A 24,925-nucleotide genomic window follows, 5' to 3' on the forward strand; every position below is an offset into this window, starting at 1 on the left:
GTGGGAGTGACCGGAGCCTAACATCTGACCTCTCCTAGCTGCTTAGGCCCTAATGAAGGATGCTCCCCCGGTGGGAGGGGGATCCTGGGGTCAGGGCCCTTCCTGGACTCCTCAGACTATGGCCCTGGGAGGGGGATGGAAAGTAGTTAAGGAATTGGGGGCTGGGAGGCAGGTGCTCTCCTGATTCTCTGAGTGACCTTGGGAGGCCTGTTCTTCCCTCGCTTCATTGTTTTTATGGCTCCACAGTGCAAGACCCTCCCCTCACCCCTCTGAGCTGTATCTTATCCTCAAAGTGAATCCAGAACAGGCTATGTGGCCAGGGTTCATCTCTGCCCCCTTCGAGCCTCTTGGAGGCACCCTGGGGCTGAGGAGAATGAAGAACACAGTTCAGAACTGTCCTTGGGCATGTCCCTTCTTTAAAGCTAAGCATTTGCCAAAGGGAGCCCAACTGGTTGAAGAAATGGTTCTTTTTGTGGGGACTGATCACAGGGCCTTGCCTGCAGAGCAAAGCCCATGCTTGGGGCGGAGTGATCTGTCCACACTGTGGCTGTGGAGACAGGCCCCTGGGCAGGCCGGCTTGCACTCTACTCTGCCTCCTGCACGTGATAGCTCAGACATGCCTGCCCTCTCTTTGGCCAGCTGGGCAGGCTCATCTGCACTCTGGCTGCTCAGACAGGCCTAGCCACACACTGACAGCCCAGACAGATCTGTCTACGTTCTAGCTACAGGGACAAGCCTGTTTATTTTCTGGCCACCTGGACAGACCTGTCTATACTCTGCCACCCAGACTGGCCAGTCTGCACTGTGACAGCCTGTGTTAGCTCATTAAAGTAATGCTGGCCAGAGTATGGTCGCTAAGCCCACAAAACTTGAAAAACAAAATACCTTTATTTAGTTATTGCTGAATTTGCAAACACAGGAAGGAATAGAAAGTCTAACTCCACTTTATCCCCCAGGCTTTTGGGGAGTCCTGACCCCAGAGCCACTTGGACAGCTCAATCAAAGCATCCCAGGCGAGCTGCTTCTGGGCCCTGGCTGGCCCCCTGTCCAGTGGGAGGCTGGCCCTGATGTTTCTAAGGGCCCCTGAAGCCCTAATAAAGACATCCCTATCTGCACATCAGATGAGCTTTGCGAGAGATGGTGGGATGTGAGACGAGGCAGGCTGTAGCACATGGAAGGCAGCAGGCCTTGATCTTGGGCTACCCCACCCCCTTGGGGACAGCTGTTTGAGGCCACATGTTATGGGGTTAGGCGGAGGCCTGGCTTGGGCCAGGACACAGAGGGGCAGACCCAGGGCACTGTTGTTATGTCTTCATAAATTGAAAGCAGTGTTGACTGTGGGGCTCCGTGACAGGGACACGGAGCCTAGAGCCTAGAGCCTCTCTGGGCATCTGTCCCTGTGGGTGCCCCTGTCCTCCAGGAGGGAGTGGCCAGGGCTTGAAAGACCTGAGTTGGAGTGCCGGCCCTGACTTGCTCTGAGACCTGGGATAAATGTTTTCAGCCTTAACTCTGTCATCCAGTAAGTACAGACCTTAACCCCTGCGTGCTGTCCTGACTGGCCACGACGGTGGAAAGTCACAGCCAGGGCTGGGCTATGCGGCCCACCACTCCCCAGCTGGGGTTTCCTCTCTGAGACTCCATTTTCTGTCAAGTGGAGCTAATCTGAGCTCTCAAGGGTGGGAAGAACATGTGAGGCTGGCCCCTAACGGCTGCTTAGGGAAGTAGTAAGTTGAGGCCCTCCCCTTTGCCCCAATCCTGGAGTCCTCCCCTGGCCTCTGCAGCCCTGCAGGCTCAGACATTGGTCTCAAGCTCGCTGATTTCAATGGTGCAGTGGTCCAGGCCGGTGGCAGCCGGCTCCTCGTCCTGCTCCACCTGGACAGGGACATGGTGGAGACATGTGGGGCCCAGGGTTAGCTCTGAGGCCTCAGCCACGCTTTTCACACAGCCATTTTGCTGGGCTGCCACGATCTCCTGGAGGCTCACTGGCTTCGTCTCACAGGGCGGCAGTTTCTGGGGAGGAGAGACAGGCCTTGGTAGCAGTAGGAGGGTAGACACCAGGGAAGACTGAACAAGGGCTGGGAACCACATGATTGGTTCTCTGTAGATGTACTGCGGGACCTCAGTAGGTGACAGGGCCTCTCTTGGCTGTCCTGCCTCCTCGTGAGGCTGTCTTGGTAGAGGAGGGGACCTGACCCACAGATCCATGAAGGAATTGGGCCCCCTGCCTGGGCCTCAGCATCCTCCGTGTGGAGTGGGGCAGCCTGCTACTCAATAGCAGCCTGTTCTGGGAGGACCAGCACCACCCCTACACTAGGGTACAGTACCCCAAGGGCAGAGCTCTGGCTTCCTTTGTTCCTCCTGTGTCTAGAGCAGTCCTGGCCATAGGGGGTGCTCAACAACTAGCTGTGAGAGGAGTTAGTCACCCTGGTACCAGATGAGAAACTGAGGAGGGGAGGTGGGGAGGGATTGGCTGAAGGCTCCCCAGCTGGTGAGTGGAAGGTTGGTGTCTACCCCATCCGGGTTCCACCTGCCCGGGGTAGGGGGCCAGGGGCCATTGGGTAGCCAGGCTGGGAGAGAGGCGCTGCTCTCACCTCAGTGCCCGTGTCCTGAGCAAAGTCCTTCCGGCAGATGTGGGCCATGATCCCTGCGGCCAGCGCATCACCCAGCACGTTAATCATGGTGCGGAAGCGGTCCCTAGTGGGTGGTGAGCGGTGGGCACTTGTAAGGGGAGCTGGGAGAGGGCAGTGCTCACCCCAGCAGCCCCTGTGGGCACCTGCGGCCAGGGCAGAGCCCACAGCAAGGTGCTTTCCTAGTCCTCTCAAGCCAGACACTCCCTCAGTGATGTTGAAGAGGGTCGATGCAGGGCCGGCCTCATGGGCGTGTGACCTCACAGTCGCATGGGGCCTGTGCTAAGAAGGGCCCAGGCTTGGTTTAGGTTTTGCTCTCACCCTCTTGAAATTCTTTATAATTTGTAAACAAGCGACCCTACATTTTTGTTTTTGAAAACTGGGCCCAACAAATTATGCAGCTAGGCCAGTGTTGATGTGTAAGGAACCCCAACTGTGCCCAATCATGATATTTTCCCTGCGAACTCCACTCACAGAGCCCAGTCGACAGCAACGATGAGGGTGATGTCATCAGTGGGCAGTCCCACGGAGGTGAGCACGATGACCATGGTGACAAGCCCGGCCTGGGGGATGCCGGCTGCCCCGATGCTGGCCGCGGTGGCTGTGATGCTGCAGAGGGAGTGGGAGAGGAAGAGGAGAAGCAGGAGGTGTGGGGTGCCTTGTTGGGGCACTGGGGACCCTCCAAGGAGGAGGCCAGAATGCCAGCGCCTCTGGGGACAGCCAAATGGGGCAGGGGTTGTTAGGGAGGCCACATCAAGGAGTTCTTGTGGGGGGCATATTCCTGCTTGAGGTCCTGTAGCCCCACGGGCCTCATTCCTGGCCTCAGCAGAACCCCTGAAGTTTGTGGGAAACCCTATGTCTGGAGCTGTTGCCTCTGTAGGTTTCCAGGAAGCTGCCCGGAGATTCCAATCGTCCACCTGCACAGCTCTGCCCAGCCTCCCTCCGGGGCCTGGTCCCCAGGGTCAGACTTGTGCCCTTGGGCTGGCATGCGACGCCTTCCCCTCGGCCTCTGCCCCTCCCCTCAGCACCCTTCCCTCAGCTCCAGACACACCAACAGCCCCGCCATTGTCCCCCAGTCCTGCCCCCCGCCTCTGCTCCCTCTGTGCCATGTGCAGTGCCCTCCCTGCCCTGCGTGTCCAGACGGCAGGCCCTCCTCTGGGTCTCAGCTTCCCAGCTTGTTCAGAGCTCCCTGCTCCGCAGGGCAGTGCTGGGGAGGGAGCCCTGTGCCGCCAGTCACAGAGGTCAGATCAGGTCCCCACCCCAGTGTTGACTTCCTGTGTGGCCTAGAAGGAGACCCTCACCTTCTCTGGGCCACAGAGACCCTATCGGACCTGGGAGCTTGAAAATCTAAAGGCCCTTCCAGCAGCCACCCTCCCACCCCAATCCACACTGGCTGTGGGGCGTCGGGGGTCCACCTGATGGTGATGATCTGGCCGAAGTCCAGCTCGTAGTTGTTGACCTGGGCGATGAAGATGGCAGCCACAGCCTCGTAGAGCGCGGTGCCGTCCATGTTGATGGTGGCGCCCACGGGCAGCACGAAGCGGGCGATGCGCCGGTCGATGTGGTTGTTCTCTAGCAGGCACTTGAAGGTGATGGGCAGTGTGGCTGAGCTGTAGGCGGGGGGCCAGCATCTGCCCTCCGTCCTTCAGGATGGTCAGGGCCTCCGGTTTGCCCCCTGCCAGTGACTGGAAGCTCGCTCCTCCCCAGGCAGCTGGCCCGTTGTCGGGGAGAATGGGCTGAGGGGTTTTGAAAATGGTCGGGGGTGGTACGCTTGGGAGTGGGGACAGCAGCTGAGCCAGGCCTGCCCAGGCCCAGGGCCTCAGAGACTCCCCACGGCACACACGGGTCAGGAAGAGGCCTGCACCAGCAGAATGCCTATATGCGCCAGGTACCGCGCTTTACACACTCTCATTTGATCCTCACAGCTTCCTGTGAGGGAGTGGTTTTGAGTCCATTTTACAGATGAAGAAACTGAAGCCCAGAGGGGAGGAGGGGCCAACCCCAAGTCACACTGCGGTGACAAGTGTAGATGAAGTGGTTAACAGCAGGGCTCTGGGGCTGGTCTCGCTGGGGTCAGATTCCAGCCTCCTACTAGCCAAGTGGGCCTAGCAGTTTCCTTAGCCTGTGTAGGTCTTAATTTTCTTGTTCCAGGAAGGGACAATACCCAGAGTACAGAGCTATAAGGGTGATTTAATAAGTAAGTGTTTAGAATAGTGTCCTCCTCATCACAAGGACTTAAGCAATGGTAGCTGCTACTATTACTGCTACTGTTTTGTTACTAGAGCTCCTGGTGGCAGTGCTCGGACCAATACTTAGGTCGGTGTGGCCCCAGAGCCCTTCCTTTCTCACAGGTCATGGCCTGGGGACCCCATTTCCACTTGCCAGAGCCTCCAATGAGTCCAGATGTGCTGGGCCCGAGGTTGTGGTTCCTGTCAAGCAGGAGGTGGCCACGGGCTGCTGATGTGTGGAAGCTGACCCCCCAGGTGGATGGAGTGAACCTTAGGGATGTGGGCAGTGGGAGAGGGGAAGGCCTCAAGAGGCGATAAAGGCTTTCTGTCATTTGGGCAGGTAGGGCCTTAAGCATTACATTTCAAAAATTGGTCTTATTACCATAGCTACCCCAAGTTTGTGATGCGGGTCTTACTGACACTTTCCGTGAGTCTATGGCTATGGACCAATGATGGCCAAACAGATGGACAGAGTCGAGCCACCACCTCCCCTGTGCTGCCTACCGCCCAGGGCTACCTGGAGGAGGTGGCCAGTGCGATGAGCAGGGCCTGAAGGATGCCACGGATGAAGACCACAGGGTTCTTTTTGGTGATGAGGAAGTAGAGCAGGGGAAGGATGAAGAGGCCATGGACCACCAACCCGCACACTACAGTGACTGCGTAGAAGCCCAGCTTCTTTCCCACGGCTGTAGGGTCATCCATCTCCAGGATCTTGCCAGCGATGAGGAATACAATACCGAAGGGGAAGTACCTGTTGTGGGGGCAGGGCAGCCAGCTCAGTGCTAGGCAAGTGAGGGTCCCAGGTGGCCCTGGCACTGCCTCACTGCTTGGCCTGATTCCCCCTGAGCCCTCCAGGGCTCCTGTGAGGATGAATGAGACTGAGTGCCAAGGTGCCCACTACATGGCATCATTAATATCACCACCCTCAACCAGCCCATCCCTGCACAACTTCTCACCACTCTACCTTCCTGACTGGGCCTCTGAGGAGCACGCCTGCCCTCTGCAGGCCCATGTTTGAGCCCAGCAATGCCACTATCTCTGTGCATGACCTTGGGCAGGCCCCTGCATTTCCCCATCTAAACTGTGCAAGTTTGGACTAGAAGATTTCTAAGATCTGAGCTCTGAACCAAGGAGTGGCAGCTGGTTCTCACTTCCAGAGTTTCCTTCCTCCAAAAGCTGGGCTGATGGGCTCCATGTGATGGGGAAACTGGGCCAGGAGAGCCGGGCCAGACTTAGCTCTTAGCTCTCCTCCAGTGGGCCTGACTGGGCCAGAAGTGGCAGTCCCAGGGCTGGAACTAGGCCTGGTCACGGCTGGAGATCCAGGGGAACACGTGTGAGTCTGGAGGCCCCAGGCCAGGGCTCAGCCTCCTGGGCAGCTCACTCCTGGGGTCCTTCTGTCTGCCCAGGGCAGAAGTGGAAAGGGGTGGGGTAGGGGAGGATAACCCCATCCCAACAAGGCTTACCACACAGCCACTGCCACTATCTTCATGACGGACTCATTGAGGCACTGGCAGAAGCTTACCAGGGGGGCCCCACTATCCCCCATGCGGCCCAGCATGATGCCTGTGGGGGCAGGGACACACGAGCATATCACAGATTGCACAGGCCAAGGGGAAGTCGTGCGTGATGCCTGCATATGCCGATACACACTGGTGGCAGGCAGGGACAGACCCCCTGGCACACACAGATCTCGCCCTTGGCTGACTTCTCAGCAGCCTCCCTGCACCAGTGTTCCCCTCCTTCTCCTTGGCTTCCCCCGTGGAGCAGGGCAGTAACTTTGCAACAGGACTCTCATCTCTTCCTTCTCTCTAATCCATTTTCCACACAGCAGCAAGTGTCATCTCACACACAGGCACCGGTACACACAGACTCGTGCACACACTGACTTGGGTACACATGCACAAATATACACTTATCCACAGACAATTACACATGGTCAGTAAACACTTTGTGAATGAAGTAAAAGGGTATCAAGGGTGTCTTCCAAAAGCACATCATCTGCTGATAGATGTCCTTTTTATATGTTTCCACCCCTCAGAGAGAGGCAGTGGCTGAGAGGAGGAAGAATGTTCAGGACTGGGGACTAATTGTCAGATGTGCTAGGCGCACTTCCAAACACCTTCTTGTCACACACTTGGGTCACTAAGGTCCTGGCCCCTCTGCATGCCTGGCATTTTGTCAAAGATGATAAGAGCTTCATTATTTGTCGTTGTCCATCCATCCTTCCACCCATCCGCCCATATCTCCAACAGGTTTTACTGACTGCCTGTTCCTGCCTGTCACTGTGGGGGGCTGTGGGGATAAACGGAGAACAAGCCAGGCCTGCTCTGCCTGCATGGAGCTTCCAGCAGCTGCTGCGCAGACATTAAACAATTACATCAACAACTACATCACTGCAGTGGGGTCAAAAGTTTAAGGATTAACCTGACAGCCTGGGAGGCTGGGAAGGCTTTCCTGAGGATGTCAAGCTTATAAAGAGACCCACCTCCATTGCTACGACCCTCAAGGATGGGAAAGGTGCAGGGGGGAGGAAGGGGCAGGAGCAGGCAGGCTGAGGGAAGTGGGGAGGTTCTCAGGGAGGTGTCTTCCAGGAGCTGAAAGGGGGGGGGAGTGAGTAGGACCCAGAGGAGCGGGGGAAGTAGGCTGGGCCTGATCACTCAGGGCTGCAGGGTGTTGGGGCCCCTTTCCAGGCGGAGTGGAAAGCCACTGGAGGCCCTAAGCAGGGATTTTGTGACCCCATGAGGAGGACATACCAGGGCAGGGGACTCTTTAGGTGGCTTTTGATGAAACCAGGTGAGAGATGACAACGGTCTTGGACCAGAGTGGTGGCAGTGGGCAGAGGGAAATGCAGGGATTGGAGAGATTTCAGAGGCTGACCTGATGAGGCAGAGGGTGAGGTAGAAAATGACCCCCAGGTTTCTTGCTATGAGCAACCAGAGGATAGAGAGGCTTTTTACTTGAAACACACACACACACACACACACACACACACACACACACACACACACACACACGGGGAAGTCAAGGAAGCAGGAGAGCACTTCGCAGGCTCTCCCTCCGCTGGGGTGATGGGGAGGTTGCTGCCAATTGTAGAATAAGATGCATAATAACCCCTGGCATGGCTGCTAGTTTTTAGACTTCTCCTGTTTTTTATTATAACTCCCCACCCTCCCCCCAGTATTCCCAGACCTCAGTAAAAAGTTCAGAACAGGAAGGGCCAGAGGCATGGTCTGCTTTGAGGGAGGGCCCGCACCCCTGGAGGCAAACTAGCACCCAGGGATAGAGAATTCCATGTGAGGAACACTGGCTCCAACTGCGGGGAGGGCTGGAGCCACTCCACTGGAAGGGAAAGGAAGGAACTGCCCGGAAGATGGGAGACTCCAGGTTACTCAGGTTGCTGGGTGCAGGGAGGGGTAGTTGCAGGGAGGGTAGGTGCAGGGAGGGATAGGTACAGGGAGGGATAGGTACAGGGAGGGTAGGTGCAGGGAGGGATAGGTACAGGGAGGGATAGGTACAGGGAGGGTAGGTGCAGGGAGGGATAGGTACAGGGAGGGATAGGTACAGGGAGGGTAGGTGCAGGGAGGGATAGGTACAGGGAGGGATAGGTACAGGGAGGGTAGGTACAGGGAGGGTAGGTACAGGGAGGGATAGGTACAGGGAGGGTAGGTGCAGGGAGGGATAGGTACAGGGAGGGATAGGTACAGGGAGGGTAGGTACAGGGAGGGATAGGTACAGGGAGGGTAGGTGCAGGGAGGGTAGGTACAGGGAGGGTAGGTGCAGGGAGGGATAGGTGCAGGGAGGGATAGGTGCAGGGAGGGTAGGTGCAGGGAGGGTAGGTGCAGGGAGGGTAGGTGCAGGGAGGGTAGGTGCAGGGAGGGTAGGTACAGGGAGGGCTAGGTACAGGGAGGGCTAGGTACAGGGAGGGTAGGTGCAGGGAGGGTAGGTGCAGGGAGGGTAGGTGCAGGGAGGGCTAGGTACAGGGAGGGCTAGGTACAGGGAGGGTAGGTGCAGGGAGGGTAGGTGCAGGGAGGGTAGGTGCAGGGAGGGCTAGGTACAGGGAGGGCTAGGTACAGGGAGGGTAGGTGCAGGGAGGGTAGGTGCAGGGAGGGCTAGGTACAGGGAGGGCTAGGTACAGGGAGGGTAGGTGCAGGGAGGGTAGGTGCAGGGAGGGATAGGTGCAGGGAGGGTAGGTGCAGGGAGGGTAGGTACAGGGAGGGCTAGGTACAGGGAGGGCTAGGTACAGGGAGGGATAGGTACAGGGAGGGATAGGTACAGGGAGGGTAGGTACAGGGAGGGCTAGGTACAGGGAGGGCTAGGTACAGGGAGGGATAGGTACAGGGAGGGATAGGTACAGGGAGGGATAGGTACAGGGAGGGTAGGTGCAGGGAGGGTAGGTGCAGGGAGGGCTAGGTACAGGGAGGGTAGGTGCAGGGAGGGTAGGTGCAGGGAGGGTAGGTGCAGGGAGGGATAGGTACAGGGAGGGTTAGATACAGGGAGGGCAAGGTACAGGGAGGGAAAGGTACAGGGAGGGATAGGTACAGGGAGGGAAAGGTACAGGGAGGGCTAGGTACAGGGAGGGAAAGGTACAGGGAGGGCTAGGTACAGGGAGGGTAGGTGCAGGGAGGGCTAGGTACAGGGAGGGCTAGGTACAGGGAGGGCTAGGTACAGGGAGGGTAGGTGCAGGGAGGGCTAGGTACAGGGAGGGCTAGGTACAGGGAGGGATAGGTACAGGGAGGGATAGGTACAGGGAGGGTAGGTACAGGGAGGGCTAGGTACAGGGAGGGCTAGGTACAGGGAGGGATAGGTACAGGGAGGGATAGGTACAGGGAGGGATAGGTACAGGGAGGGTAGGTGCAGGGAGGGTAGGTGCAGGGAGGGCTAGGTACAGGGAGGGTAGGTGCAGGGAGGGTAGGTGCAGGGAGGGTAGGTGCAGGGAGGGATAGGTACAGGGAGGGTAGGTGCAGGGAGGGTAGGTGCAGGGAGGGTAGGTGCAGGGAGGGTAGGTACAGGGAGGGTTAGATACAGGGAGGGCAAGGTACAGGGAGGGAAAGGTACAGGGAGGGATAGGTACAGGGAGGGAAAGGTACAGGGAGGGCTAGGTACAGGGAGGGTAGGTGCAGGGAGGGCTAGGTACAGGGAGGGCTAGGTACAGGGAGGGCTAGGTACAGGGAGGGTAGGTGCAGGGAGGGATAGGTACAGGGAGGGTAGGTACAGGGAGGGCTAGGTACAGGGAGGGCTAGGTACAGGGAGGGCTAGGTACAGGGAGGGTAGGTGCAGGGAGGGATAGGTACAGGGAGGGTAGGTGCAGGGAGGGTAGGTGCAGGGAGGGAAAGGTACAGGGAGGGCTAGGTACAGGGAGGGTAGGTGCAGGGAGGGTAGGTGCAGGGAGGGATAGGTGCAGGGAGGGATAGGTGCAGGGAGGGATAGGTGCAGGGAGGGATAGGTGCAGGGAGGGTAGGTGCAGGGAGGGTAGGTGCAGGGAGGGATAGGTGCGAGGAGGGACTGGCTCCCTGGCACTGTGGGATGGGGTGGGCAGCACGTACCCATGGTGGCAGAGAACATGACGATGCCCAGCACGTTCATGCCATCACTGGTGCCAGGCTCTGACTTGTAAATGACCTCAGGTGGCGGGGTCAGGTCCAGGGTGAAGTTCTGAACGTGAGAGCCATTCTCTTCCTGGACCCCATAGATGAAGATCCGCCGAGAAGGGGCCTCCTCCAATGCCACTTTGGGGGACTTGACAATGGGTGTGGTCTTGGTGCGGTACTGGTGGCGACACCCCAAGCAGGAAGGAGTGAGGGCCAATGTTGTTATTAATATCAACAACAACAATAATAATAACATCTTGGAAACACATTTGTATCCACTCATGAACTATCTGATTGACAATAACCCTGTGAGGTAGGCAGGACAGGGATTATTATCAATATTTTACCAAAAGAAAACCGATTCCTTCGTTCATTCACACACTACCCAGCCACGCCTCTCTCCATCCCTTCTCCCCTCTTCTTCCTTCTAAGCATCATTACAGCCTCTGGGTCCCTCTCTAACCATCTGTCTCTCTTTTTCTTCAACTACCTGGGTAATTCTCTGTTTACCATCTATCCCTTCTAACCACCCATTACCCACCCACCTAACAGCCAGCCCTGCCTGCCACTGATGGAATCTTGGACCTTCTATAGGCCAGCACCTTGCTTTCCTGTGCTTCACAGATATTGTGTGTGTGTGTATGTGGTGGTGTTGTTGTTACAAATTGAAAACACGGCCCTCCACCAGCAAAAAGATTGCTACTTCTTTTATTGCAATACTCGTTTTATTGTGGTGGTCTGGAACTTAACCTGTAGTAGCTCCAACGTATGCCCGTATTTGAAAAGTTCAGCTTGCCCCAAGCCTCCTTGATGAGCCACTGAGCTGCCTACCTTTCCTCTTCTCCCCGAGGGAGTGGGGGGGGGGGGGGAGAAGGTGCATGCTGTACATGCACTATGATCCTAATTTTACTTTTAAAAACATATTTATTTAGAGAGAAAAAAACACGAGAAGTGTACCAACTAATACCACTATTGCTAGGTGCTGGAACTAGAGATAACTTTTATTTTCTGTTTTATATTTTTTAGTATTTTCCTAAAATTTTATAGTGAACGCTATTACTATTCTTATTAGGGGGAAATAATTATTTTAAAAGAAAAACAGGCCTAGAAGTAGACAGGCCTAGGTTTACCTACTAGGCTACCATTTACTAGTGGTATAACCTTGGGCAGATTCCTTAATCCTCCCAGCCTCAGTTTCCTCATCCAGAGAGGGGTTAACCTTACCTGAGGGCAGGTTATTTTGAGGACTGTGAGGACTTTGTAAGCCCCACTGTAAATGTAGAGCGGAGCAGCACCCTGTAAAGTGGTGCTCCACCCTCACAGTTTTTCTTTGTGCAAAGCTGGAACCCAGAGCAGGGCTATGGCCTCGGGAAGCTCTAAGGATCTAGGTTCCCCCTCCTCCTCTTCCCTCTAGCATCCTGCCCCCAGGAGATGGGGAGACTTGCTGGTAAACCTGTCACTACCCAGTTGGGTCCAGGCTGGCCCTGCCTTCCACCCCTTTATCCCCTAGGGACCCACTCACCTGTTTGAATGTGGCTTCTACCAGGTTGGCTGGGAACATGTTCCTGGAAAGAGAGTCAGGGATTGAATGGCTAGGAAGGCCCTTGGGATCAACTGAACACCTCCTTCAGCAGTCAAGGCCCTCCAGGACCCAGTCTCACCTCCCTCTGTAGTTTCACCTCCTCCCACCCCCAGGCCACCCCTAGTACTTAAAGCTCCAAGTCCAACTGCATACAGTCCCCTAAACATGCTGCATCTTTTTCAGCTCCAGGCCTCTTTACACTGTTCCTTCTGCCTAAAATGCTGTTCCTGCTTCTCTAACTCTTACTCCAATCAGTCAGAGGTCAAGTCTTCTCCCACTGCTCCAGGTTGACTCTGTGGCCCCTCCCAAGTCACCCACTCTCTAGCACACACAGTCTGCCTGGCTCGCATGTCTGCCCCCTCGCCCCAGACTGGCTTCCTTAAAGATGGCACTTGGTCATTCATATCTTATCTGTGGTGCCCAACCCAGGACCTGGCACATAAGTGGGATAATTATTTTTATTAATATTATTTTCATAAAGCTAAAGGAGGAGAGGGTCTTGTTGTACCATATATGAAAACATACTATAAAGACGTAACTGTCAAAACAGTGAAAAACTGATACAGCGATCAATAGAAAAATCAATGCAATGGAACCAGTGGCCTGGAAACAGAATCTAAGACATCTAAGTCTTTTATATTTGACAAAAGTTGTTTCACAAGTCAGCAAAGAAAAGAATTCATTATAGAGAACTGTACAGTCTACCAACTATTCAGAAAAAACTTAGATCCCAGTTTACACTTTGCACTCAAATAAATCCCAGATGGTTTAAAGAAATAAATAATTTTTAAAATGCAACCATAAAAAGCTAAAACAAAATATAGATTAGTATTTTATCAGATCTCAGGATATGGAAGGATTCTCTAAGAACAAAATGAGCAATAAAAACTAACATGTTACTGCATTAAAATTAAAAATTTCATAAGTATGATATGGTATCCTGGGTTGGGTTCTAGGGCAGGAAAAAAAGGACATTAGTAGAAAAACTGGTGAAATCCAAATGGGCAAGTTATGTGAGTGGCTAATGTCGGGGGAAGCTGGGTGAAGGGCACATGGGAGCTCTGTATGTACTATCTTCGCAACTTTTCTGTAAACCTAAAATTATGCCACAGTAAAAAGCAAATAAAATTAAGAAGCTCTCTAAGACGGAATGCAACACAAATAAAATTCTAAAGCAAACGACAAACTGGGGAAACTGTATGACAAAGTGTGATCATCCTATATCTACAAAGAGTTTTAGTTTTTACAAATCTTGTCCTTGTCTCCGGGCTCCCTGTCTGTCTCCTCTCTCCAGAACATCTGCTCCCTGCAGGGCAGACGTCTGTGTTTTGTTCATTGCTGTGTCCCCAGCTCTTGGAAGACTGCCTGGCATGTAACAGACACTCAGGAAATATTTGCTGCTGCATAAGTAAATGGACCACAAACACATCAATACCCCAATAGGAAAACAACTGAAAGTCATAACCAGGCAATTCACTTCACCAAGGAAGAAACATAAGTAGCTCCAAAAGCTTTTTATAAAATGTTAGACTTCATCAATAAGTTAAAGGCATTGCCACCATCAAACTGGTAAAGACTCTTTTTAAAAAATCTTTATTGTTGAAAGTATTACAGGTGTCCCATCCCCCCCCCCATTGATCGCCTCCTCCTCACTCCCACCCCCTCCACAGGCCTTCAGCCCATCATTGTCTGTGTCCGTGGGTTATGCATATATGCATATAACTTCTTTGGTTAATCTCTTCCCACCCTCCACCCCCCCTTCCCTCTTCCCTCTGAAATATGATCATCTGTTACATGCGTCAATGTCTCTGGATCTATTTAGCTCATCAGATTCTTTTGTTCATTAGCTTCTTCTTAAAGAAGACCCTTCAACATTTCCTGTAGTGCTGGTCTGGTGGTGATGAACTCCTTTAGTTTTTTCTTGTCTGAGAAGCTCTTTATCTGACCTTCTATTCTAAATGATAGCTTTGCTGGGTAGAGTAATCTTGGTTGTAGTTCCATGTTTTTCATCGCTTTGAATATTTCTTGCCACTCCCTTCTGGCCTGCAAAGTTTCTGTTGAGAAATCAGCTGACAGTTGTATGGGTGCTCCCTTGTAGGTACCTAACTGCTTTTCTCTTGCTGCTTTTAAGATTCTCTCTTTGTCTTTAAGCTTTGGCATTTTAGTTATGATGTGTCTTGGTGTCGGCCTCTTTGGGTTCCTCTTGTTTGGGACCCTCTGTGCTTCCTGGACTTGTAAGTCTATTTCTTTCCCCAGGTAGGGGAATTTTTCTTTAATTATTTTTTCAAATAGGTTTTCAATTTCTTGCTCTCTTTCCTCTCCTTCTGGCACCCCAATAATACAAATGTTGGGCCTCTGGAAGTTGTCCCAGAGGCTCCTTATGCTATCTTCCTATTTCTGGATTCTTTTTTCTTTTTGCTCTTCTGGTTGGGTGTTTTTGTTTCCTCATGTTCCAAATTGCTGATTTGATTCTCAGCATCCTCTACTCTACTATTGATTCCCTGTAAATTATTCTTCATTTCAGTTCGTGTAGCCTTCATTTCAAATTGGTACTTTAATATGTCATCGATTTTCTCAATTATTTTCGTCATACTCTTACTAATATCCTTATAACCATTATTCTGAACTCTGTATCTGTTAGCTTGCTTGGATCTATTTCATTTAGTTCCTTTTCTAAGATTTCTTCTGTTCTTTCCTTTGTGACATGTTTCTTTGCCTCCACATTTTGGCTGCTTCCTGGTGTTTGTTTCTATGTATTAGGTAGAGCTGCTATGTCTCCTGGAATTTATACAGTGGCTTTGTGTAGTAGGTGTCCTGTAGGGTCCAGTGGCTCAACCTCCCCAGTCACCTGAGCTGGGCCTTCTAGATGCTCCCCTGTGTGGGCTGTGTGCACTCTCCTGTTGTAGTTGAGCCTTGGTTGCTGTTGGCATCACTGGGAGGAACTGACCCCCAGACCAATCAGCTGTGAGGACCAGCTGCAGCTACAGCCAGAGAGCTGCTGTGCTGGAGACACCCCTATAGAGCAGGATTTACTTCAGTGGGGCTTTGGTGTTCACCAAGTGCGCCTCTTGAGTGTCACTTGTGGATGTGGTAGGGTTGTAATCCAGCGTGGTCGAGTCTGACCACCAGGTGTACTGTCTCTGGGGCCTCCCGGGAGGTGCAAAGTCAGCCTGTGCCAGTGCCTTGCCCAGGGCCACCCAGCATGAGCTACACAGCAAACCGTAGTTGGCTGCTACTTGTGCTGGGCTTGGCGTTGTCCAGGAGAGGCCAAGCCATGAGCCAATGCAGCTGCCGCTAGTGCCAGGCCTGGGGCCGCTTATCAAGTCCTATGGGGCCCGCTGCTGCTTGTTTGAGAGATTTTAGGAAAGTCCTAAGCATGAGGCTCAAGAGGCCAGTTGCACAGAAAAGCCCCTGGAAATGGCCTGGCTGAGCTGCAGGTGGGGAGGGGCGGGGCCTCCGGGAATCACGGGGCGGGGCCAAAGGTGGGAGTCAGGTGCTGGAGATTCAAACATGGCGCCTGCCTGCCGGCTGTGTGCGGGGAGGACTTGCCATAGGAGCCATGGCCTCCGCCAGCTCCTCTGCCTGGGAGGAAGCTGCCCCTCCACCTGTCACCCAGATTCCAGGCAGGTTAGTTCCTCCCCGAGTGTCCCAGGTCCTTTCAGGCTGCTGCCCGGCGCTGGGCTCAGAGGGAGCGTCCGAGTGAGTCCGTGCCGGGCCCTTTGAGAGGAGCTGCCGGGGCTCCTGCAGTCTCCATGTCCCTCAGAGACAGTCCCCGCTGGTTTCACAGCCTGGAGTTGTGGGGACATCCATTCCCAGCCCTGGAGCCCTGGGCTGGGGCCTGCTATGGGGCTGGGACCCCTCCCTCCTCCAGGAAAACCCCACCGTCGAGATTCCCTCCCGGGTTTCAACCCCGGCACCGGGTGTGGGCCGGCGGCCACAGCCCCAATCTGCTCGTGTCTTCGCCCCTCCATCTGCTCTCGAAGCTCCTTCAGTTCCCCGGTTATAGGGTTTCTGTTCAGCCAGATTTCAGGAGGCTCTGAGTGATGGTGGTTCTGTATTTTAGTTGTGATTCTGATGTGGCTGCGGAGGCGGCGGGTGTAGCTATTACCTACACCGCATTCTTGTTTCTTCTCTGGTAAAGACTCTTTAAAATGACAACACTTAATGCTGAGAAGGTGTGGTGACAGGGGCACCTCCCATGATTCTGGCAGCAGCCTTTCTGTAAAGCAATTAGCAATCCACATCGAGGGGCTTAAAAGCATCACATCTTTGTCTTTTTAAGCTGATTCCAGGGACCTGTTCGTAACCAGAGATCTCACAAGGATCCTTGTTCATGTGCTTGCCCTTTCGGAACAGGCCAGGTGTCTCACACATACACTGCCTCCTCCATCTGGGTCGTCCCTCCCACTCAATCTCTTCAGCAAATCTCTTCTCTTCCAAGACTCAGCTCACACATAAATGGAGTTATATATGTAAATACGAGCGTGCATTATTTTTTTAACTTTAGACTGAGCAGCCACTGTTGGAAAGCAGAAGCTATCGTTTTTTTTCACTGCTGCTAAAATGCGAGTTCAGTGTGAACACTTGGCCGGAGAAATAGGGCTTAGAATGAGCTACCGAGGCAGAAAATGGGGAGAGGATGGTCATGGCTTTTCCTTCTAATATCAGCTTTGTCACAAGGGAGAAAAGAAGCAGAGTCGGGAACGGAGCTCTTGGAAGCTCAAGGGAGGCTTTTGTTCAATGAGTTATAAGCAGATTTCTGCCACCAGAATAGAAGCTGCCTGCAAGGGCTTTGCATCAAGTAGACCCGAGCACACGCTGGGCACACAGCCTGCCTGAGTGCCACGGTCCACCAGCCCTGGGGCTCGCGACCAGATGGAGGATGCCTACTCTGTACTGACTGCTAATAGTCTGAAAAGCTCTCCTGGGTCCAGCTCCAGGAGGTTCGAGTGACTTAGAGGGTGGTTTTCTCATGTAACTTAGAGGAAAGGCTGCTTCAGCCTGAGTAGAAACTAAGAACATTCAAAAGGTCCTAAGAAACCGAATGGAAGATACCTAGTATGTACATTTCTTTACAACTTCCTTTAAAATGAGAATAATTTTAAATGTGTGCTGTGGCACACATGGCTATTTGATTAACCAGTCTCCATTCTCTCTCCTTCTTTACTAATAGAAGACCTGGGATGTTGTGGGGACCAACAGGGCCCTGCAAGCAAACCCTGTTCCCCAGCCTCTCTTGCCAAAGGGGTAGCCAATGAGATGTAAGCAGGAATCACTGGGTGATGTTTTCTGGAACACTCTTGAAAAGGTGCCCACTTGGCCAGGACCCTTGGGTCCTTTCCCCCAACTTTCCTCTCTCTGCCTGGAACATGGGAATAATAGCCAGAGCTTCAGCAACCTTCTTAGACCATGAGACACACTAATGATATAAGTCAAGTGCTGAGCACAGTAAAGCACAAAGGTGGAGGGAGCACCTGATAACTACAAGCTGCCCACCTCTAGACTGCTTATTTGGGAGCCTTTACCTTACTTAAGCCTCTGCTGGTTCAAGTTTTTCTTAACTAGTAGCCAAAAGCAATTATTGACTAATGCATGTGCCCATACTAATTATCAGTGAACGTATCCCGCAGATTTTAATTTACTTTTGATTATTAAATGGGGAAATGTACAGCTTTTGTTTTGGTTTTGAATACCCATGGGAAGCCTTCCTGTCTGCCCCACGAGGCCTGTGCTCCTGGAGGCAGTTACAGAAATGTAGACATAACAGGCCTGGGAGACATTAATGGCCACAGCCATTGAGTACGCACCTACTCTGTCCTGGGCCTGCCTGCTCATCTCTCAGGGTAAGGCTACAGCTCACCTCTTGGCCCCTGTCCTCACTTACTATTTATAAGCTCCCACTGTGACAGTTCCAAACTCACCTTAACCCCATGTCCCCAACCCAGGGCCCAGAGACGGGAATTGTTCCTTTCCAAGCACAGCTCCTGGGAGCTTCATCCAATCCCTGAGAGGGTAACTGGGAGCTACGAATAGAGCCAAATCATTTCTTAATCTCTCTGATGTTTTAATAAGATTGGGGGCGGGGGAGAAGCTCTGATTAGTGTTCTGCCTGGGTTTTTCTACCAGGCTGCTCTGTGAGCAGACGGCAGTTTTCTGGAGCCAGAGCAAGAGTGAGGGGCACTGGTGCCCTCACTGCTGGTGCCCCTGCTGCTGGTGCCCTCACTGCTGGTGCCCTCACTGCTGGTGCCCTCACTGCTGGCGTCCTCACTGTAGCACAGCCTCTCAGGATGTGGGAGCTAGAAAGGGTCTCAGAGAGTGGCTGTCTAGTGCGCTTTTCTCATGTGTCCTGAGATGGTGACAGTCCGATGCAGGGACACGTATTTGTGCCCACCCCTCCCCCACCCCCAGCTCTCAGCATGATGTCTTCCCCCAGAGCAGGTACTTAATAAAGGTGGGCTGAATGGAACAGAATGGACTACATCCCTTCCCAGGCATGCCTGTGCCTCCAGTAGCATCCTGTCTACTCCACCCTGCTCCAATGCATCCTTCCCACTCACCAGCTTCTTCTTGCTAAAGCATAACAACCAACCCCTCAGCCTGGAATCGGGGTCTTCAAGGTTGGGCTCTGTACTGTCCTCCTAACCTCAACTCCCAGAACCCACCTCCAGAGGCTTCTGCTCATGCCCTGCAGCCTCCTCATGAGATTTGAGGCCTTTGTGTTTCAGAACCACAGAACTAGAAGAGATCTTGAAAACCACTGGGGAAACTGAGGCCCAGAGAGTAGGGCTGGCCTGCCCAGAGCCACATAGTGATTTATTGGCAGAGCTGAGAGGAGATATCACATCTCCAAGGTTCTGGCTCCCTGTCCCTGGAAGCATGCATCTCCCCCTCTGACTAAGAAACAGTTACAACCTCCCAGCTTTGCAAAACAACTTGCCTTGGGGTTGCAAGCGACTGGGGTGGGTGGGGGGAGCCTCAAACCAGAGGATCAATTTCACTGCTCCTGGAACATTTGACTCTGACACGTGTGCGTTCCAGAACCCGCAGGCCTGGAACAAGGGAGAGGAGGCAGCGGTGGGTGGGCAGGGGCTCCCCAAGCATCAACAACTTCTTCTTCCACGAGGGAAGGCTGTTTCGAATCATAGAATCCAAAAAATGATGAATCATAGTCACCAAATCTTAGAAATAACGGATCTCAGAAATGAAACTTCTCGAAATTCCTCTTCCTTGGGCTTCCATGACATCTGCTCTTTTGGTTCTCCTCCCGGCCCTCAGCTCGCTCCAGCTGTTAGTTCTGCAGCCCTTGGGTGTGGCTGGGGGACCACAGCTCATGCAGGCCTCAGTGCTGCATGCTCGGCACATCCCCCCTGGCCCAGTCCCTCTTCTCCAGTGGATTCAAACCCTGACTCCAGCGATGACCCCACACCCACGTATGCACTCAGCAAACACTTCGCTCCTCCTCTGTGCCAGCTGCTGTTCTAGACTCCAGGATACGGCAGGAAACAGGTTGTCTAAAGATCTAGCCCTCCTGGAGAGTATTTTATTCCAGTGGGGCAGACAGAGAGAGAAATAAAGAAGTACATAGGCGTGATAATGTCAGGTAGTAATAAAGGCTATGAGGAGAGAGTGACAGAGGCTGGGAGGCCCCTCTGAAGAGGTGACAGAGCAGAGGGGAAAGTGGAGTGAGAGAGCCACCTCATTCTGCAGGAAGGGCCATTTGGGCAGGGGCACTCCAATGGGACCCTACCGACGTCTGGAAGAATGGCACAGAGACCAAAGTGGGTGGGCGAGGAGGGAGAGCTGGACCAGAGGTCAGAGGCTGACCTGTGTGTGGTGGGGGGATCATGAAGGGTCTGTAAGTCATAGAGAACACAGATTTTTGAAAGGATCCTTCTGGCTGCTGTGCTGAGAAAAGACTGTGGGAAAGCAGAGAGAAAGCAGGGTGACCTTGTTGGACATTGGAGTGAGAGGTGATGGTGGTCTGGGCAATGGAGGAAGTGGGAGAGGGGGACAGAAGGGACAAGGTTTGGGATATTATATTGAAGGTAGAGCTGACAGAATTTTCTGACAAACTGGAGGCAGGATATGAGAGAATGAGACATTAGACCAAGATGGGCAGGACTGAGCAAAGGGCAGATTTATAGGGAAAATCAAGAGTTGAGTTTTGGTCTTGGTAATATTGAGATGCCTTTAGACAACTGCATGTAAGAATCTGAAGTGCAGGGGTCAGGTTTCCAGGTTTGTCAATGTCAGTGAGCAGAAAGTATTCCTCCTCATGGTACTGGGTGAAATCTCTAGGTAAATAAGTGTGGATACAACACTCCCTGCCTGGGTCTCTTTCTGGCTCTGGACCCCCTATGGTTGAGAACCACGCCATAGGAACAAAATTGCAAGTACTTTTGTGATCCTTCATTCATCACACACCTCAAAGGATACAAGAGAACCCAGAGAATGAAGAAAATGGAGGGAGTGGTAGATCAATGTCCCCCATTAATGGATGCCCTTTGCTTTGTAACATTGTGATCCCCTCCCAGCCCCAGTCTGGGCTTGGCCACATGACTTGCTTTGGGCAATAAGATGTTAACCAACTTGACAGAAGCAGAGACTTAGCAAAACATTTGCATGTTTCTATTTCCTCTCTTGTCCCTCTGTCTTTATCATAAGAATATGCCTGGGCTAGCTCTCTCTTGGAATCCTATCACCACCATGAAATCAATCCAGGCTGGCCTGCTGGAGAGAATACAACGAGCATGGGTGAGTTATCTCCGCCAAGATTGCCCTTGATCAGCTGCTGTCCAGTTGAGTGACTCGCTGCCTGCAGACACAGAACCTTCCAGCTGAAGTATAGACTCCAAACTGTTTTTTTAAGCCACTAAGTCTTGGGTTGGTTTGTTACACAGCAATTAATAACGGATAGAGAGGGTGAGGAGGGAGAGAGAGAGGGAGGGAGGGAAGAAAGGAAGAAGAAAGGAAGAGAGAGAGAGAGAGAGAGAGAATTGTATGCTGGGCATCTATCTTCACAGGGGAGGAGAGGAGTGTCCCTTGGGATTAGAGGACTGCTGGGCTGGTGCCTGACTCATGGTCAAAGGCCCTGGGAAAGGCCTGCACTTCCAGCAAAAATATGTATGTTTCCCATGGGCCCGATGTGGACCCTGCAGAAGGGACCGTGCCTAAGAGGATCACTCAGACGTCAAGCCTGAGGAAGGCGTATAAGCAGCAAGATGAAGCAGGGATACCAAGTCAAGGGAATAATAAGAGACACCAGTGATAGGAGGGGCTCCAAAGAACCCACGAAAGCACCCCTGAAGAAATACAACTTGGGAGTGCCTATCCCAGCTCATTCCTCCACCGGTGAAGGAGGACCTTCTAGCCCACCCTCCCTCCTCTCTCCACTGCTCCAACCCAGTGCTCGCAACAGGGGTGTAAGTGGATCAAGAAAGGGAAAAACCTACCTAATTGTCCCAGTTCAGGTTTCCAAGTTTGAATCAGATGCAAAAGGCTTCATTTTAAATTGGACGAGTCTGGAGTTTTAATATTAGGCTGGACTGGATTTCTTATATCTGAGATTGGCAAGAAAGGGACTAGAAGAAGTCCACAGAGCAAATCTGATGGGGTAACCTACTGAGCCCAATAAACTCCTTCCAATGTGGTGCTTCTCCGGGCTCCTCCCGGCTCTGCTCTCCTCACCCACCCTGTGCTGTGAGACTCCCCCACCATCCGGGGAGACCTGCGCCTCTACCTTGCCGGTTTCCCAGCCACCTTCTCCAGGTCAGAATCTCCCATGAGATTCAGCTGCACTAGCCAACTATCAGCTGACATCTCCCCAGATGTCCTGCTCTGGCACCGTCCTCTGGTTTGGTGACCACACTGCCATCCTCTCCAGTGCTCAGACCCGAAACCTTCATGCCATCAGCACCCCTGCCTCTTCCACTCTCCCCTCCATTTTGCCCATCTCCTGCTGATTTTACCTCCTGAGCAGCCCTTCAGTCAGCCCCCTTCCCCAGTGCCCATGGTCACCACCCTGTCCCTATCCCTGTTCCTGTCCCTGTCTCTGTCTTTCTCTCCTACCATGCCCCCCACCTGCTCCATCAGTCAGAGTGAGCCTTCTGAATTGGGTCATGCCATTCTTATGTTAAAAACCCATTTCAGGATAAAACACAATTTTTGGCCTGGTTCGCAGTTCTCTTCATGGTCCAGCCCCACCTATCAGACTTCTCCAGCTATTGTCCAATACCCCCCACCCTGCATTCCCCATAGGCCAGTCACGCTGAATGGGCTGTGATTTCTCCCCACAACACTCCCTCTCAGCTCAGGACCTATGCACAGCTATTGCCCCCCCCCCGCGCCCCCCCGCGCCCCCCCCCCCCCCCCCCGCCTCCCCTGTCCTCCCACTCATCCTGTTTTTCACAGCAGCAACTTTGTCTCTTCTGACCCTGCTCTTCGCTCCTATCACAGCCTCCCTCCCATGTTGTCTGTGTCTATCCATGGGTTTTTCTCTTCCAGATCTAGGACAGCTCTGAGTGTCCTAGCATAGGGCCAGCATTGGTGAGGGCGCCAGAGAGGAGAGGGGCTGGTCTGTAGGGAGTCAGGAAGGGGAGTCAGACAGGTGTATATTGCAGGGTCTATAACACTTTTCTGCGAGGAGAGTGTGAAGCAAACAGTTAGCAGAGCCCATGTGGCTCAGGCAGGGGCCATGCAGGGAAAAAGCACCCCCCTTGGAGTCACACAGGCCTGGGTTGAATCCTGGCTCCATGACCCACCTGCTGGAAAAGTCACATCATCTCTTTGAGCCTCATTCCCTCATTTATAAAAAGGGGACCAAAAAGGGGACCAAAAAAAAGAAGGGTGGTGGTAGGGAGAGACTCATGACTGCTGGCCTTCCACCTGGAAGTCTGGGTGTGCACAAGTGAGCCCAGCCAGTCAGCAAACACTGACGCCTGCTCTGTACCAAGCCATATGCCAGGGCTGGGCTCCCAGAGGAGCAGCCCCTGTCCTGCCCTAGAGGCGCGCTCGGCCTGATGGGGGCAGACAGTGCAGAGGGAGCCCAGAGGGAGCCCAGGGGCTGAAGGAGCAAGAGTGGTTTCTGTGGCTGCCCCTTGTTACCATGAGTAATCAAGAGCGGACCCTGAGCGTCCCCTCCCCACAACTATCCTGCTCTCTGGCAGACATGGGGCTGGGCCTGTGGAGCCGCAGCCCCAGCCTGGGTGGGCATAGCGTTCCCAAGCAGGGTGTTGGTGGCAAGGGTTACCGGATGAGGTCCAGCAGGGCGTCGGCTGAGCTCATGATGGGCTTCCCACTCTGCTCCGTCTCCTCCTTCTGGGCCGCCCCGCCCGGGTGGATGATGGAGACCATGATGATGCCCACGATGACTGCCACGAAGGTGGTCCACAGGTAGTATGCCACAGTGAGGATGCCCAGGCGGCTGGAGGTCTTGGCGTCCAGAGAGGCAAGGCCGGATATCAAGCTGGGAGGGCGATGTGGATCAGGGTCTGTGCGCGGGGCAGGCCCTGGGCGTACCCACTCTTGCCACCCTCCTGGCTCTGCCCAGCACCCTCATAGTGCTCCAGGGAACATGCAGGCATAGGAATCCCCCCGCCCTCAATAATCCAGTCCTCATGGCTCCTACTAGCCTCTCTTTCTGCTCTGCTTTCTCCTCCATGCCCAGGGTCACTACCCAAGCCCTTTCCCACCTCTAGGCCTTTCCATGTGCTATTTCTTTGTTTGGCCCCCTCTGATCAGCCTCTTCCACATGCCTAAATCCTAACCACTAAGTAAGACCAAGCTCAGTGTCACCTCTTTGGTAAAATCTTTTTGGACTACCCGGGTCTCCCCCAGAGTGAGAAGCCCATTGGAGTTCCCCAGCCCCTGGCCTCCTCTGTCATGACCTGGTTGTCACTGTCTGTTTACCTGTCTCTATTATCAGACCAAGGACATGTGAGAAGAGGGACAAATCTGACTTCCCTGTGGGCCCCCAGGGCCCAGCATGAGCTCTTGGTGCTGCCACCAAGTAGGTGGTTGCTGCAGGCTTGCTGAATAAACTAAGGAATGAGTGAGTGAATGAACGAGTTAGAGCCCTGGGCTGGGAGTTGGTGACCTGGGCCCTAGTCTTAGCTCTGCCCATTGGCTATATGACCTCAGGCAAGCAAGTCACTCCCCCATTTTTGGGACTCAGGGACCCCATCTATAAAATGGGGCCATGATTAGATTTTCCCTGAGGGGTGCCACCCTGTGGCCATCTTAGGTTAGTGCCCAGGCCCAGACTCTTCTCTTGGGAGGCTGTGTTGAGGGGGCTTGTGGGTCTCTCTCCTCCTGGGCCCTCCCCATCTCTGCCCACCATGACCCAGACTCTGCCCATCAGTGCAGGTCAGCCTGGAACTACTCTTCTATGGCTGTGGGAAGTGAGAGATTAGTTAAGGAAATGCTCGTGCTTTGCTTTGCTGCCAAAATGATTTTTCCCCAAGCCCTTTCATTCTTTCAGATAAAGGAAGTATTTGTCTGGTTTGAATCATGTAAACAAGAACAGATAATCCCTCCTCATCATTAGGCTACATGCAGGCAGCATCCAGCATCAGGTTGAGCACAGCTGGCCTCTCCACAACCCCAGGCTATAGCGGCTGCCAGTGAGCACCTTGCCCGCTGTAGCAAAGGCTTACTCTTTTGTGAAGACAAAAGTCTCCTCCTCCAGGAAGCCTTCCCTGACTACTAGGCAGGGTGAAATCCCTTGTCTGGGTTCCCACAACCCCCGTGCTGCCCTCTGTCTCAGGCCCACCTTACTAAGTTGCCGACTGTTTCCTGGAAGTACCTCTAGGGCTGGACCGAGATCTGATTCAATGCTGGGTCCACAAAGCCAGGCACAGGACCCTGCCAGAGTACAGCAGTTTGCTGAACCAAGGAGTGAAT

The 24,925-nt window shown here is 53.4% G+C and overlaps 1 protein-coding gene across 1 annotated transcript in view; it reads right to left on the minus strand.

Moving 5' to 3' along the window:
• Positions 1 to 1,791: 1,791 nt before the first annotated feature.
• The window catches only part of SLC1A7 (solute carrier family 1 member 7), a gene marked incomplete at its 3' end in the record, with an annotated part of 38,801 nt that continues 15,667 nt past the window's right edge, over positions 1,792 to 24,925 (minus strand). Inside the window, exons 3-11 of the mRNA XM_081145180.1 lie at positions 23,274 to 23,489; positions 11,966 to 12,008; positions 10,399 to 10,621; positions 6,319 to 6,418; positions 5,373 to 5,606; positions 4,043 to 4,237; positions 3,102 to 3,236; positions 2,592 to 2,694; positions 1,792 to 2,010 (exon numbers count right to left, since the gene is read on the minus strand). Coding sequence (XP_081001306.1) covers positions 1,792 to 2,010; positions 2,592 to 2,694; positions 3,102 to 3,236; positions 4,043 to 4,237; positions 5,373 to 5,606; positions 6,319 to 6,418; positions 10,399 to 10,621; positions 11,966 to 12,008; positions 23,274 to 23,489 — 1,468 coding nt within the window. The remainder of the gene's footprint in view (positions 2,011 to 2,591; positions 2,695 to 3,101; positions 3,237 to 4,042; positions 4,238 to 5,372; positions 5,607 to 6,318; positions 6,419 to 10,398; positions 10,622 to 11,965; positions 12,009 to 23,273; positions 23,490 to 24,925) is intronic.

The sequence above is a fragment of the Miniopterus schreibersii genome (genome assembly GCF_964146895.1).
Source record: "Miniopterus schreibersii genome assembly, chromosome: 8".
In the NCBI taxonomy this organism is placed as follows: Eukaryota; Metazoa; Chordata; class Mammalia; order Chiroptera; family Miniopteridae; genus Miniopterus; species Miniopterus schreibersii.